Source organism: Engystomops pustulosus, chromosome 6 (genome assembly GCF_040894005.1).
Source record: "Engystomops pustulosus chromosome 6, aEngPut4.maternal, whole genome shotgun sequence".
In the NCBI taxonomy this organism is placed as follows: domain Eukaryota; kingdom Metazoa; phylum Chordata; class Amphibia; order Anura; family Leptodactylidae; genus Engystomops; species Engystomops pustulosus.
In genome coordinates this window covers 161,035,994-161,050,493 of record NC_092416.1, presented here as the reverse complement: position 1 = coordinate 161,050,493, position 14,500 = coordinate 161,035,994, and the positions used below count along the sequence as shown (strand labels likewise).

The following is a 14,500-nucleotide window of genomic DNA, read 5'->3' as shown; positions in this document are numbered from 1 at the left end:
TGCATGGCTCGTTATATCCCTGGTCATGTGATGTGACACAGGTGCACAGCTCATTATATCACTGGTCATGTGATGTCACACAGGTGCACGGCTCGTTATAATACACAGCTCTGATTACTCTTTGATATATGTGATATAATGACCCGTGCACCTGTATGACATCACATGACCATGGACCGGTGTCCAATAGGAGCTTCCTAAAGAATGACAGCAAGAAGAGATCTAGAAAACTGTGAAGAATTGATAAAGAAAGTATATAGGAAACGTAATAACTTTTCATTACCACAACAATATTACATTATTTGCCTTACTGTGCTTATGATGGACAACCCCTTTAAGCTCGCCATACGTATTGAAAAGCCAGGAGAGGGAAGCATCGTGGTGCCAATACCTCTGACGGCTTCCTATCTTGTGTAGAAACAAATGAATAGGGTGGGGGAGATTTATCAAAAGTCTCTTAGAGCAGAACTGTTCTAGTTGCCCAGTTTTCATTTTGCAACAGCTGATGATAAAATGAAAGCTGATCTCTGATTGGTTTCCATGGGCAACTAGAACAGTTTTACCTCAGAAACTTGATGATGAATCTCCCTCGGCATGTTTAACTCTATGGGGGAGATTTATCAGAAGTGTCTGAGAGCAGAACTGTTCTAGTTTCCAATGGCAACCAATCAGAGCTCAGCTTTCATCTACCTACAGCTGTTTATAAAATGAAAGCTGAGCTCTGATTGGTTTCCCTGGACAACTAGAACAGTTTTACCTCAGACACTTCTTATAAATCTCTCCCATATGTCTATCCTTCTCTCAGGGCTTTTCCACGTTCAGGATATCGGTGACCTATACTCAGGATAGGTCATGTATATAAGATTGCTGGGGTTCAATACCCTGAACCCCAACATACAATAATCAAGGGAATGGGACAATACTGTCATACCCTGCAACAGTGGCTGATCGTGTTCTCAAGTGTCGTGTCCCTATATAGAGGATAGATCATTATTAATACACACACCTATACATCAAAGGACTGCTGCAAAATCCTGAATATATCCTATTCTTTTCTATTATATTATATCCTAACCCGATCTTTTGATCAACATAAGTTTGTAGGAGGCAAAACGTCTTAGTAAGCTTGCAATCCACTCTAAGACTTCTTGAAGACAAGGAACACAAAAGCTGAATGAGAATTTAAATGACAATTGGAGATTGACAGTATATTTTCCAAATGATATTCCGCTTTAGTTAAAAATTGTTTTTTTTTGGAATTGTAGCTTTTCTACTTCTCTACCTGCGGGGAACATATTTCCCCTCTCAATGAACAGCTGCCCATCCCACATCTATGCATGTCATTCCATCACACTGTTATTTCTCCCTCTATGTGATTATACCACTCTGCGTGTTGGGCTGTTTCTATGATTGCTGATTATATCCCTGAATCTTATTATTTTTCTATGCCTTTGTTATTCTATCAGTGTTTTTGTTTCACGCAGCATGTTCCTATATGGCTCGGCAGGACCTTTCTTTGCGTTGCATTTACATTCGCATTGTCTAAGTGTCACTTTCCCTCTTCTAGCTGTGTCTCCAGTACTGGCCGGAGAAGACGTCATGTTGCTATGGACCAGTGCAGGTGGAGTTTGTATCGGCAGATATCGATGAGGACACCATTAGCCGGATATTCCGGATTTGTAATATGGCACGGGTAAGAAAAATGAAACACAATAAGACTTATAACAACTGAGGTCATGAAAAAAAAATACTGAGATTGTTTGTGTTTCAGCCTCAAGATGGGTATCGCATTGTACAGCACCTCCAGTACATTGGGTGGCCGGCTTATCGGGATACTCCGCCATCAAAACGCTCCATACTAAAGGTTGTACAGAGGCTGGAGAAGTGGCAAGAACAGTATGATGGCAGGGAAGGCAGGACTGTAGTACATTGCCTGTAAGTACCAGCTCCATGGAGATTTTACATGAAATTATATGAGAATGGTTCAGACATAGACTTTAAATACAAATACAGCATATTACTTACATTCCCGGGTTGGTGGATAGCATGGCGCCAAAAAACGGGGAGTTACATCTGCAGGTTTCCAAGGCGTAACTCCCCGTTTTTTGGCGCCATGCTATCCACCAACCCGGGAATGTAAGTAATATGCTGTATTTGTATTTAAAGTCTATGTCTGAACAAAGATATGTATATACTTGTCCGTTTTTTGTGAAAGGGTCTGCCACCCGAAACGCGTTAAAGGGACCATCAACTTGTACCACCATTTTATTCTTGATTGATCGGTAAGATCCGAAATTTTTTTAATTACATCGATTGGACCGTGGTTTATATCACCCCAAAGGAGGTTTCCTACATCCAAAGGCTCAAGTGGTTTTTCCTTAGCGCTCCACGCAAACTCTTACATTTTTTTTTGTTTTACACTTGCTGTTACCGAAACCTTTAGTTTCGGGTCCATAGAGTTGTGGGAGCTGCTGGTTTTCCACAGAAAGAGCCAAACCCGGATTGATAACACCAAAGTCCTTCCCCCAGGAGTGGGAATCTATGCAAAACACCAAGCTCCACATAAGGTGAGCACCCTCTATACCATCTACAAGATTCAAGTACCCGACGTTATTACCCGAGGCGCTGTCCTCTGTTGTGTCTGTTTTTTCTGTTTCTGTAGTGTCAATTATTTTGACATGAAAGGAAGATAGTAGCTGGAACTAAACAAAGTACAAAAATCATAGTTAAACTTGTCTAGGAAGCAGTTGCAGTCATCCTGGACTTGACTTTTTCCATGCTTTCAATGGCTTTAGTTGTGGGCTTCATCGATAGATCAAAACTTTGTCTTGCTGGTAAACTTTTTTCTTGATCACCACAAGTGAAGAGAACATCTCAGGAACTATTATATGTAATGGGGATATTTCTTACCCTATCCCAGTTGAGTTTCTTGATGTGATAAATATCATCCTTGTGCGCATACAAGAGTACTGCTGATCATTGCCTGAAACACTTGTTGTCTTTCTATGCCAACTGTTTATTCAACCAAAAGTACAATTTGCTCAACGTAACAAAAAAAAAAAAAAAAACACAAGAATAATAACCACATTTCAAGGACGCAATTTCTCTTTTTTGTCATTCTCTACAATGCACTTGACTTGGTTTAATGGGCTGGAAAAGAGACATAAGAACGTGTATACTATTTATTTTACACATTGCAATATGCAGGGAGCTTGTGTAAAGGACTTTAATGCTAAAATAAAGAGGCTATAGATGTATCATCATTCCGGAGAGTAAGCTTATCCATATCTGCTAAAGCTCCTTGACATTGTCTTAACCCCCTATGCCCACAGCTTGGTTCTGAGTCACTGGTAGAAGAGTTCCTTTGAGGTCACCTTAATCACCTTTCATGTTAAACTTCAAAGCAGGGACCATTAGAGGGTATGACAAGCAGAAAGTGAGTGGGTAGACATCACAGTGAATGTATAAACTGATTGTTGTTATATGCAATCTTATGGGAGCTAGTGTTGGGTTTTCCAAAAGCTTCAAAAGTAAAATTCATATAAAAATACAATAAAATTACCATATTGTAATAAGGAGTTGCCACCAGTCTTAATTTCATTGTTCATCTAAAATAAACTATATTAAAAGAAAGTAAACCTATTTTTTTAATTATACTCCTATGAAAAATCTATGTGTTTCCACATAAAAACCTTTGTAGTCTGATTCTACAATCCTTTCATGTGGAAAGTTGTCTGGAGTATGACTGTAGGTCAGACTATACAGGGGGATGAATGAATAGTCAAGGATGGTGTACATCATAGATTAAAGTAATATACATAAATAATAGGCATTAATTCTCCAAATACTTTATTAGTTCGTTCATCCTATGTAACTTTAAATTACTCACCTGGGAAAAAGTTTTCAGTCATAACATTAGCGAGCAGAAATACTGGGGCACATTTACTAACGGTCCGCACGGCGCATTTTTGTCGGGTTTCCTGACTATTTCCGATTTGCGGTGCATTTAAGTGGGGGTTTTGGTGCACTTGATCGGATTTTGGCGCAATCGCACCGACTTGCATGCGGCAAAAATCGGGGGTGCGGCTGACGGACTACCTGACTGGTCCGTACTAAGCGTACTAAACTCCGACGGACCTCAGCGGGGAAGCGACACATGCAGGAAAATGGACACACAATCTTGAAGAATCGCGCCGGACTTCATCCTCGTCGAAAAACGCACCTTGGGGATTGCGACAGGACCGGGTAAGTAAAGCTGCCCCACTGTATTAATAGTTGTAGCAAGGTTATCCACCTTGGGGAGATAAGCAGAGATGTCCATACAGGTAGGGCAACCTGAGATGACATAAGCAGGGACATCATTGAGGTGGAGTAAGCAGGAACATCCTTAAAGGGTTTAACAAGCAGGGACATCCATAGAAATGACACAAGCTGGAACTTCCATAGAGTTGAGGCTTGTAGGGACATTGTAGAAGGTCGGCAAGTAGTGGAGTCTATTGAAGCGAAGCAAGCATGGGCATCTTTAGAGATATGGCAAACAAGGACAACCACAGATGTTGAGGCATGCAGGGTCATCAGCTGAGGTGAGCCAAGCAGGGACATCCATAGACATTGGGCATGCAGGGACATCTACGGAGGTGAGACAAGCAGGGATATCCTTAAAGGTTAGGCGAGGAGGGCGAGGTCAGATGTGCAAGGGCATCAGTAGTTGGTAGGCAAGTAGGGGCATCCATAGAGGTGAAGCATGAATGGGCATCTTTAGAGGCAAGGCAAGCATGGATATCCACAGTGGTTGAGGATTGTGGGTTATTAGTTGAGGTTAGGCAAGCAGGGACATTTAAAGAGGTGAAACGAGCAAGGGCATCCATATAGGTGAGGTAATGAGGGACATCCTTAGGATTAGGCACCCAAGCACATCAATATAGATGAGGCAAGCTGTGGCATCCATAGAAGTTAGGCCAGCTGAGACATCTATAGAGGTAAGGAAAGGCGTGACATCCATAGAGGTGAGGCAAGCTGTGGCATCCATAGAGGTTAGGCCAGCTGAGACATCTATAGAGGTAAGGAAAGGCGTGACATCCATAGAGGTGAGGCAAGCTGTGGCATCCATAGAGGTTAGGCCAGCTGAGACATCTATAGAGGTAAGGAAAGGCAGGACATCCATAGAGGTGAGGCAAGCTGTGGCATCCATAGAAGTTAGGCCAGCTGAGACATCTATAGAGGTAAGGAAAGGCAGGACATCCATAGAGGTGAGGCAAGCTGTGGCATCCATAGAGGTTAGGCCAGCTGAGACATCTATAGAGGTAAGGAAAGGCAGGACATCCATAGAGGTGAGGCAAACTGTGGCATCCATAGAGGTTAGGCCAGCTGAGACATCTATAGAGGTAAGGAAAGGCAGGACATCCATAGAGGTGAGGCAAGCTGTGGCATCCATGGAGGTTAGGCCAGCTGAGACATCTATAGAGGTAAGGAAAGGCAGGACATCCATAGAGGTGAGGCAAGCTGTGGCATCCATAGAGGTTAGGCAAGGAGGGATATCGTTAGGGTTTGTCAACGAAGATCATCAATAGAGATGAGTCAAGTTGTGACATTCATAGAGGCAAGCAGGGACATCTGTAGAGATAGGCAAGCAGTAGTATCCATAGAGTTATGCGGGCCAAATCATTCATAGTAAACATCACAATACATCTAAGGAGGCCATAAAGATTTTTGTTCAATTTCTGATTCATGTCTGGTGCCTGCACCAAGCTCATCACCTTTGTATGAAAGGATAAGTAATACCCCTGTGGATGACTTCTGGGCCTCTTAAAGTCTGAAGGCTAGTAAATAAGTATGTGCCATATCAACATCATAAGGTCTTTCTTTATAGTGTACCTTCGTACTGCTCCCACATTCTGAGGGATTGTCATATTGACTCTTTGCAGACATCTTGTGTTAGGCTTTTGTGTCAGACATATGATTTGCTCCCTCAGGAATGGCGGAGGTCGCAGTGGAACGTTCTGTGCTATATGCAGTGTCTGTGAGATGATCCAGCAGCAAAATATCATCGACGTCTTTCACACCGTGAAAACCCTGCGGAATAACAAGGCAAACATGGTGGAGACACTGGTGAGTGACAGGCCGCTGCTACGTCTAAGAAGAACACAAAAAAATCAATCAAAACAAAAGTAAAGCTTTGTATCCATCCAAAATCATATGACGCTGCCTGTAGTGTGTGGGAGGGGGTTAGCATCTGGTTTCTACAACCACATTCACCTACTCTTGAATGTACAGATTTTATGAGTATTTCTATCTTCTCACAGGTCTCATGATTTCATACTCTCCCACACGTTGAAATATGTTTGGTCTTTTATAATTAGCCATAATTTGTAATCCACTTCACGTTCCCCCATCTTTTCTGCCCACATATCATGATATCTGTTGGATTCCAGTCCTGAAAACTAGTTCCCAAAGATGTCTGGTTGATCTTCTTGGGACTGTATCCAACTTACATCTATTATTACATACTTAGAGGGAACTTTTTCATTTGAAAAGTTGGTTAAAAACTCAGATCCCTAAGTGAGGATCAGATGTTGGATTGGTGGAAGTCCAGCATCCAGAGAATGGAACAGTAGGCATAGAGCGCCATTCTCTGTGTAGTGGCTGAGCAGCTAGGCTCTCGTTCAAATGAGTGGGAGCTCATCTACAGTAGCCTGGTGTGGTCACTACACAGTGAACGGCGCTGTCTGGTTATTGTTCCAATTTCTGTAAGAACCGAGAACATCTGATCTGTGAGGGTTCTAGGTATTGAGTCCTCACCAATTTCATTTTGATTACCTGTCCTTTGGGTGTTTCCAATTGTTTTACTCTTAAATTGCTATTTTAAGCTATGGTGCATCTACAGGATATGCCATAAATTCCTTATAGCTGTGAGTTCCATTGTTTGAAACCCCCAATGCCATGGACTTGAGTCCATGGTGTGTGGGCTGCTAAGAAGAGGTAACCACATCACTCTTACAAAACCAACTGAGTAAGCATTTTATCTCCTAGATAAGTGAACAAAAATGGGTCGCATCCCATTATGCAGCTAGTAACCGTTACACGGAGGTGGTTCTCCATCTTTAAGACATATATGGCATATGACCTAAATATTGAAGAACTTTACAAAGTACTGGAACACATTCCATTCAGAATCGGAAAGGATTCTTTATAGTTAGAGTATCCAAAACATGGATTGTCTATCCTCGAATATGTAATAATGGTAGACATTGAATCAACCTTTAGAAAACAAAATGATTCTTAGTTTATAACAAATTACTTCAAAATGTTGATCTTGATGGACTTGTGTGACTATCTAGCCATATCTCCTGAGTACTCCATATGTATACACCATGGGAATCAATCAATGTATATTAAGTGGGATGACTCTCATCTCCATCGATGGTCATCATTGGTTCTTTTGCTTATTATTTGCTGTAGGATTGATGAAGGAATCCTTCCTGAGCCTTTCTTTTCCCTTTCCTTTCTTCTATTCCAGGAACAATATAAATATGTATATGAAGTTGCCTTGGAATACCTGAACTCCTTCTGATCCCATTAGCCTGGGGTATAGGAAGGTGAGACAAGATGACCTGGTCCTATGCAGCCTCTGTGTGGCTTGGTAGACTTCTTCACGGGATGGGAGGGTGGACAGTGGTTGTTGCTGATCAGGAACAGACTCTTTGCCCAGTATGGGATCCACACTACTTATATAAAGTGCACATTCGGATAAGAATTCGAGAGACTGAGCAGCCGCATCTTTAAGAGCACATCAAAGAACAATGCCTTTTTCTGACTATATTTACCACTAACCAACTCTACAATTTTTCCGGGTCCCCATCTCTGCTTTACTGTTCTCTTCTACCACATCAACATTATATGCATCAATTTCTGATCTGACGAATTCCAACAGGAAGAATCAAAAAACAGTGAAGTGTCTTTTGATTCCTCCAACGGAGTTAGAAGATCTCCATAAACGAGGATGCAGAACTCCAGCCATTTTCTAAGGACATCTGTGTCTTATCATGCCAGTAACTCATGAGCCGCCTCTCTGATGGAATTACTGGCATCTCTGCATTCACATATTACTATGAGAGAATGCTCCCCCTCTTTAAGCAGTTGTTCTGTTGCTCCTTGCAGCAACCCCCAAGGTACAGGTGATGTGGTCTTGTCCTCTTTATAATGAACCTGTCTTTATTTATTGCTGTAAATGTTCTTCGGGAGGGGGCAAAAAAGCAGTTTGTATTCTGGAGAAATGTCTTGCAATGGAGCGTCCAATAAAATTGTGATGTCTTTTTCTTAGTAGTGTCTGTACCGTCGTGAATCTTGTGTGTATTTCTAGGAGGCAAACTCTTTCCATCAGGAAAGCCAAGGCCGGAATATGAGGGCTATCGTAAGTGGCCCAAGAGCATTGGGTCGTCCATAAAATGTATCTTCTCCATACCAAAAAACCATTACTAGAAATTATACTGTATAAGGATGGTCTGGTACAGGGTCCACTGAAGGTTCTTGTGCAGAGGCCTAATAGCTTTAAGTTAAAGGGGTATTCCCATGAAGACAAGATTATTATATGTACTCAGCATAACAAAACACATTCTCTAATTCACTGTTATTAACAAAAATGCAGCATTTCACAGATATAAGTCCAACCTGAGTCTAGCAGTCCTGTTGTACACTATTTCAGTTTCCCCTATACACAACCCTGTAACTTCTCACTTAGGATCGGCAGCCATCTTTGATTTTTGTGTGAGATCGTGTAGCTGATATTACTGTCTGTCTCTGCTGTGTGGCTGTAACCCCGCCCACTGCATGAAGCTCAGAGACACTGACTGATTACATCCTTCAGCACATGGTGATCAGAGAGAGGCTGCAAGCTACAAGGAGATAAGTGATCTGGGGGGAGGGAGAGGCAGGCACATATGTGTGAGATGTAAAATATCAGTGATAGTGTAAAATTGTAATAGTCTATCCGCCTCTGTGTAATCATCTCATCCATCTCTGATCAGTCTCATCTCTTTCTATGTGTCAGTGTGTTAGTACAATGTCAGAAGCCAGATGAAAGTGTATATACACCCGCACCCTGATAATGTAACCACATTGTCACCCCACAGAACTAGATGAATAATGATGTGTCTGCTCAGAGAGTGCCCACCAACACCCTGGGATTTTACACTGAGCAGCCAGAAGAGCGATAGGAGCTAAAACAGCAATAAAACTGAGTAAATTGTAAAGTAAGGGGTTAAAATGATCTTTATTGTGTTACCATCACGAGGGGATCGAAATGTGAGAATTTTCTTTTGTGGGGAAAATATATATACACACAGGCGAAGGCCCCATTTCATGGATCTCATCATCTCTCATCTCTGATCTGTTTTCCATCTCTGATCTCTCTTTTTCTATGTGTCAGATACTAGTAGAATGTTCAGAAGCTAAATGAAAGTGTAGATAAACCCTGTACCTGATAATCTAAGCACATTGTTAGCACACAGCATCTCACGGCACAGAGGAAGCATGAAGAATCTGCTCAGAGAGTCCCAGTTCACACTCTGGAATCTTACATTGACCATCACCGAGTGATAGGAGCTTATAAGCAATAAAACTGAGTAAAATTGTAAAGTGAGGGGTTAAAAAATATCTTTATTATTATTAAACATCACTAGGGAGTTATAATTTGAGAGCTTTCATTCATGGGCAAACCCCTTTAAGATTCTCTAGGAATTCTCATGATCAAATGTGTGAGCCGAATGTGTCAGGGGTCATAGTTGCCTTCTAAAACTATGGAACCTCATTTCCTCTTAAAACCCAAATGACACCCCATGTTATGCAAAGCATAAATGTTGGCAAAGCAGTTTTCCTGACCTTCCCCACCAAACCGGGGGAGGTTTGGTGGGGAAGGTCAGGAAAACAGCACTTTCAATTGAGCCTGAGGCGCTGAAGACTGGAAGTATTGTCACAATGTGGGAGATGGAGCAGGTTGAATGTACTTTTTCTTGGCACCACAGTCTCAGAACCCACAGGGTTTTACAGGCTTCCTGGAAACCCCTTTAACATGGCACTATAGTGGTCACTCTTTCATTGAGTTTCCTGCTCTTTTCTGCTCTAGGTCTACACAAGAAGCTAGAACTGTAAAAAGTGTTGTCTGAGGTTAAAAAATATGCCCTATTTAGTTTTGCTTGAATTTTGACACTCATGTCCATATTGCTGCTTAGTCCTTATTTTTAATTGGAATAAGTTTTATACCAGACACTTTCTTTATACTCAGCCTACTGCCCTCTGCATACAGACACAGCTCCACTCTGTATAGGCACTGCTGGACATCCATGTCACATCACTCTCTCTGGGCTTGGCCTGCTGATTCCCCTCTTCACTTCTCACACAGTGGGGGTCATTTACTAAGGGCCCGATTCTCATTTTCCCCACGTGTTACCCGAATATTTCCGATTTGCACCGATTGTACCTGAATTGCCCCGGGATTGTGGCGCACGCGATCGGATTGTGGCGCATCGGCGCCGGCATGCGCGCGACAGAAATAGGGGGGCGTGGCCGAGCGAAAACCCGACGTATTCGGAAAAACCGCCGCATTTAAAAAACGAAAAAGTGTCGCTTGGGAAGCGCTTACCTTCACTTGGTCCGAGCTGGTGTATTCCGGCGCATTCAGATGCTTTTCAGCGCAACCTGGTGGACGTCGGAGGAACTACCTTATATTAATCCCGGCCGGACCCGAATCCAGCACAGAGAACGGGCCGCTGGATCGCGAATGGACCGGGTAAGTAAATCTGCCCCAGTCTGTCTGCTGCAGCTCTTTCAGCTACTTCCTGGATGCTGCGCACTGACTGATCCAGAAAGGGGAAGAAGATGGTGAATCATGATGAGAAAGGGGTGGAAAGAGTGTTGTGAAGCATATATCTCATGAAATCACAGCAGCCTGTATGTAGAGGAGTAGATGTCCATGCAGGCATGTTGGGGTTTATTGTGATCAGACATGTGCACGGTGTACAGTTTACTAATGTTAGAAAGCTGAAGGACCTGAGATGATGTCACCCAGGTCACATGACATTAGACCATGCTCCCCCCTCTCGACTCCCTCTATATACTCCTGAATATCAGGCAAGTTTTTATGGATTTTATGATTTTATGGAGATGTGAAGGAAACAATTTTTAGCTTAAAGAAGGGTGTCAGTAAGTTACTAGGGCTCTATGGGAACCTGCCATTACCTGAATTTGTGAAAAATGTGGTGACAGGTTCCCTTTAAGTAAAGGAATAGTTAACCCTTTAAAAATTGATCTGAGTCAGGCAGAAACTCTTCCAAATATTATACATTAAAATATAATAGTAATCCTACCACTGGCAATGGTTTCGATCCAGAGGCGTCTGTGGTGCCCCATCGGTGCCAGTAACCTTTGTCAGTTGCTTGAGCCTTCCCGGGAAATCAGGCGGCATTGTGCTACTCTATTCCCATTCACAAGGTAGCAATGGCGCATTCATCAAAATAACTAACCCATTGATTTCTTCATCGTAGTTCAAACAAAGATTCCAAAAAGAAATAAAATTGGCTTCTGATATCCAGCGGGGAGTAAATTCCCACCTTATTTGGAGTCATTGAGAACACTGGCTCAAGGATCAATGGAAGGATTATGTTTCATCCCATTAAGAGACTGAAATAATAGCTCATTTATGAGCTCTCTGTTGTTGATCATGGTGTGAACCGAAATCAATGATGTAAAAATGTTATTTAAATGCCAAGTCCTAGACTAGAAATAGAAAGGTCCACTCTCCAGCAGCTGCCGAACAAGAGGTCCCAGCATATGACCTAAAAGTTCAACAACAACGAGGCAGCCGTCGGCTTCCAGTTCTAATTTAGACTGAAATCATTAGTCTGAATGTTAATAATATTAGTAATAATAGTATTAGCAAAACTAGCTGCTTTCTTCGAGAAATAACGGCACTGTACTCTGCAGGTTACGTGTGGTATTGCAGCCATATCCTTGGACAGGTGTGGTGCTGTTGCTGCAGAGCATTATTTAATTCTTTAAAGGGGTATTCCAGGAATCAGCATAATTCATATACAAATGGGTAGTCAAAATATAAGCTAATGTGTAATTAGTTGTTATTTAAAATTTTGCTCCCGTTAGCAGAAAATGCTTATGACAAAGAATGTGAAGTAGAATTAAAATGCTACTGTCCCTTTAATCAGTCCTTTAATTTCCTCCGCACGGTCCATTGCAGAGCAGATGATGGCTCTGGACAGGATAGAAGATGGCCACTGGTTTTATGTCTACATCACATGTCCTGCACCTGCCTGGGCAGGTCATGTGATCACCACTACATTTGGCTGTAGTTGGTTGGTTGAAGTGCATTCAGTACGGCCAGTGTTGTGGTGATGGCAGTTACACATCATTACTATGGTAACAGAGCAAGAAAACCTGGGAGCAGAGCACAAGTGGTAGGAGGAGTTACTGAGAACTAAAGGATCTTGGGACTTGTAGTTTCCAGTGGCGGCCATCTTAGTGATAACTCCACCTACTTTAGAGAGGACATAAAATTTAATAAATCATAAAATCAAACTATTTAAGCTCCGTTTTGTGACTACTGACATTGAGTATTGTTGTATTCATTTATTTATAGCATCATGGGTTCTTGTGTCAGACGTTCATATTCCCGGAATACCCCTTTAATCATTTCAAGAAATATTTTATTATTACAAATTTTGCAAAACGAAGTATGAAAAGCCTGCCACACAGAAGTAACAAAGATAAAATGCAAAAGCCCCCAACCCACCCAATGATTATGTATGCAGAGCAGTGTCCCTAGTCCCATGGGAGTGGCCAGTAAGGATCGGTTCCCCCGCAACCTCAGAAAACCGCTCCATCATACATCAATTTAAAATTTTAAAAATACTCCCATGTCCCCCATATCTCCTCCCTTCTGTCGCTTCCTCCCTCAGGACATCAAACATGTCTTCCCCGCCCCTCACTGGCCCCTCCCATGGGACTAGGAACACAGCGCTGCATACAGAAAGGTAAACTTTCATCTAACTTTTCTTTTTTTTGGATAAAGCCAGTTTTACTATAAAAATTTCATGGCGATGGTCCCTTTAAGCAGCTAAACACCTTCCAGTCAAAGTTTCGTTCAGGGTCAACTTTCAGATGAACTTTAAAAGTGAGATGTAAATTGATTGTATAAAGTCCTAAAGTTTTAGCACTGATGTCAAACTCTACCTGTCCTGTGCTGTGATAGACAGCATTCACCAGGAGAGTCAATTAGTGATGTACTTAGACACAGAGGGGGTGATCTGAGATGGGGAGAGCTTGACTTCAGACCTCTGTGACTTTATACAACCAATTCACATCTTTCCAAATGTTTTTTTGGACCATGCCACTAGAAGCTGATAAGCTACATGACATTCTGGTAGTAGTTTATTAGGTCAGTTTTTGCTGTCAGGTTCCCTTTAAAGCACCCCCTTGTTGAATGTACATTTAAAACATCAACTTATATTATACACTTTTAAACACTAAAGTTATACTTCTTAATTTTCTCCATCTCTGCTAAATCCTCCCCACTTCCTTTTTTGAGCTCTTCCCACTCTCCACTCTCGAGTCCTTGCCTCTCGCCGCACTTACATTTTGTCCAATTTTGTGATTAGTAATTTGCAGTTGCCCTGAAGTAATGTGTAGGGTACAATGTCTGTGTCCCGTTTTCTCTCAAATCCTCCATTTTCCTTGAATGCCCCCCCTCTTCTCGTATCAACTCATTAACTCTGATAAATCAAAGCGGGAATGAAGGGGACAGGAGACGGCTAAGGGTAAAAAGTGCGTAAAATGGAGAGAAATGCAAAGCTTGTTAACCATTAGTTTCTGCCAAGACGCCAAGAGAAAGATGGAAAATAGTCCGGAATAAGCTTTATAAATTAATCAAATCTGCCTCTTAACTCCACGTTCACAGGTCATTTACCGCTGTCACAACAGGATGTATTTATAGCTGATCCTGCCCGAAATTAGTAATTGTGCCCCCAAAGTGCTTCTGTCTAATTACCCGGCACCTACATCTCTCTTGACAAATCCTGCCCTTCTAGGCACATGTTTGTGAAACAAGTGGAGCTACATAGTATTTTTCTGATTATATAGTATATAGGGTCTTGTCTGGTTTAGAAACACTATTATAAGAAGTCAGTCGAGGAGGTGATAGCTTGTCCAGGACCCTAATCTTTAAACTAGAACAGATAGCTAATACTAGTCTATCTTTCACTCTGGAGGACCCACCTGTGGTGGCGCTGCTGGGAGAGTGTACACATACTGATAAATTCCCCTGAAGATTACATGATCACTGGTGATCTGAGCAATGGAATACTTTGTAACTAGTTTAGTGGGCATGAGTTAACAGACATGAGATTGAGGTCTTGATCCATTGAATTTTTACGAAGTTAATACATTTTGGATACTTGGTATTCTAAGACAATCAGACAAGAGCAAAAGGAGTATCTAG

The 14,500-nt window shown here is 41.9% G+C and overlaps 1 protein-coding gene across 7 annotated transcripts in view; it reads left to right on the top strand.

Moving 5' to 3' along the window:
- Positions 1 to 8,319, top strand: part of PTPRT (protein tyrosine phosphatase receptor type T) — a 243,567-nt gene extending 235,248 nt beyond the window's left edge. For all 7 annotated transcript variants that reach the window (XM_072112145.1, XM_072112142.1, XM_072112141.1 and 4 more), the window contains 4 exons: positions 1,568 to 1,693; positions 1,772 to 1,935; positions 5,973 to 6,108; positions 7,517 to 8,319. In XM_072112145.1, the coding sequence (XP_071968246.1) occupies positions 1,568 to 1,693; positions 1,772 to 1,935; positions 5,973 to 6,108; positions 7,517 to 7,570 (480 nt within the window). In that variant the 3' untranslated portion in view covers positions 7,571 to 8,319. The remainder of the gene's footprint in view (positions 1 to 1,567; positions 1,694 to 1,771; positions 1,936 to 5,972; positions 6,109 to 7,516) is intronic.
- Positions 8,320 to 14,500: the final 6,181 nt, after the last annotated feature.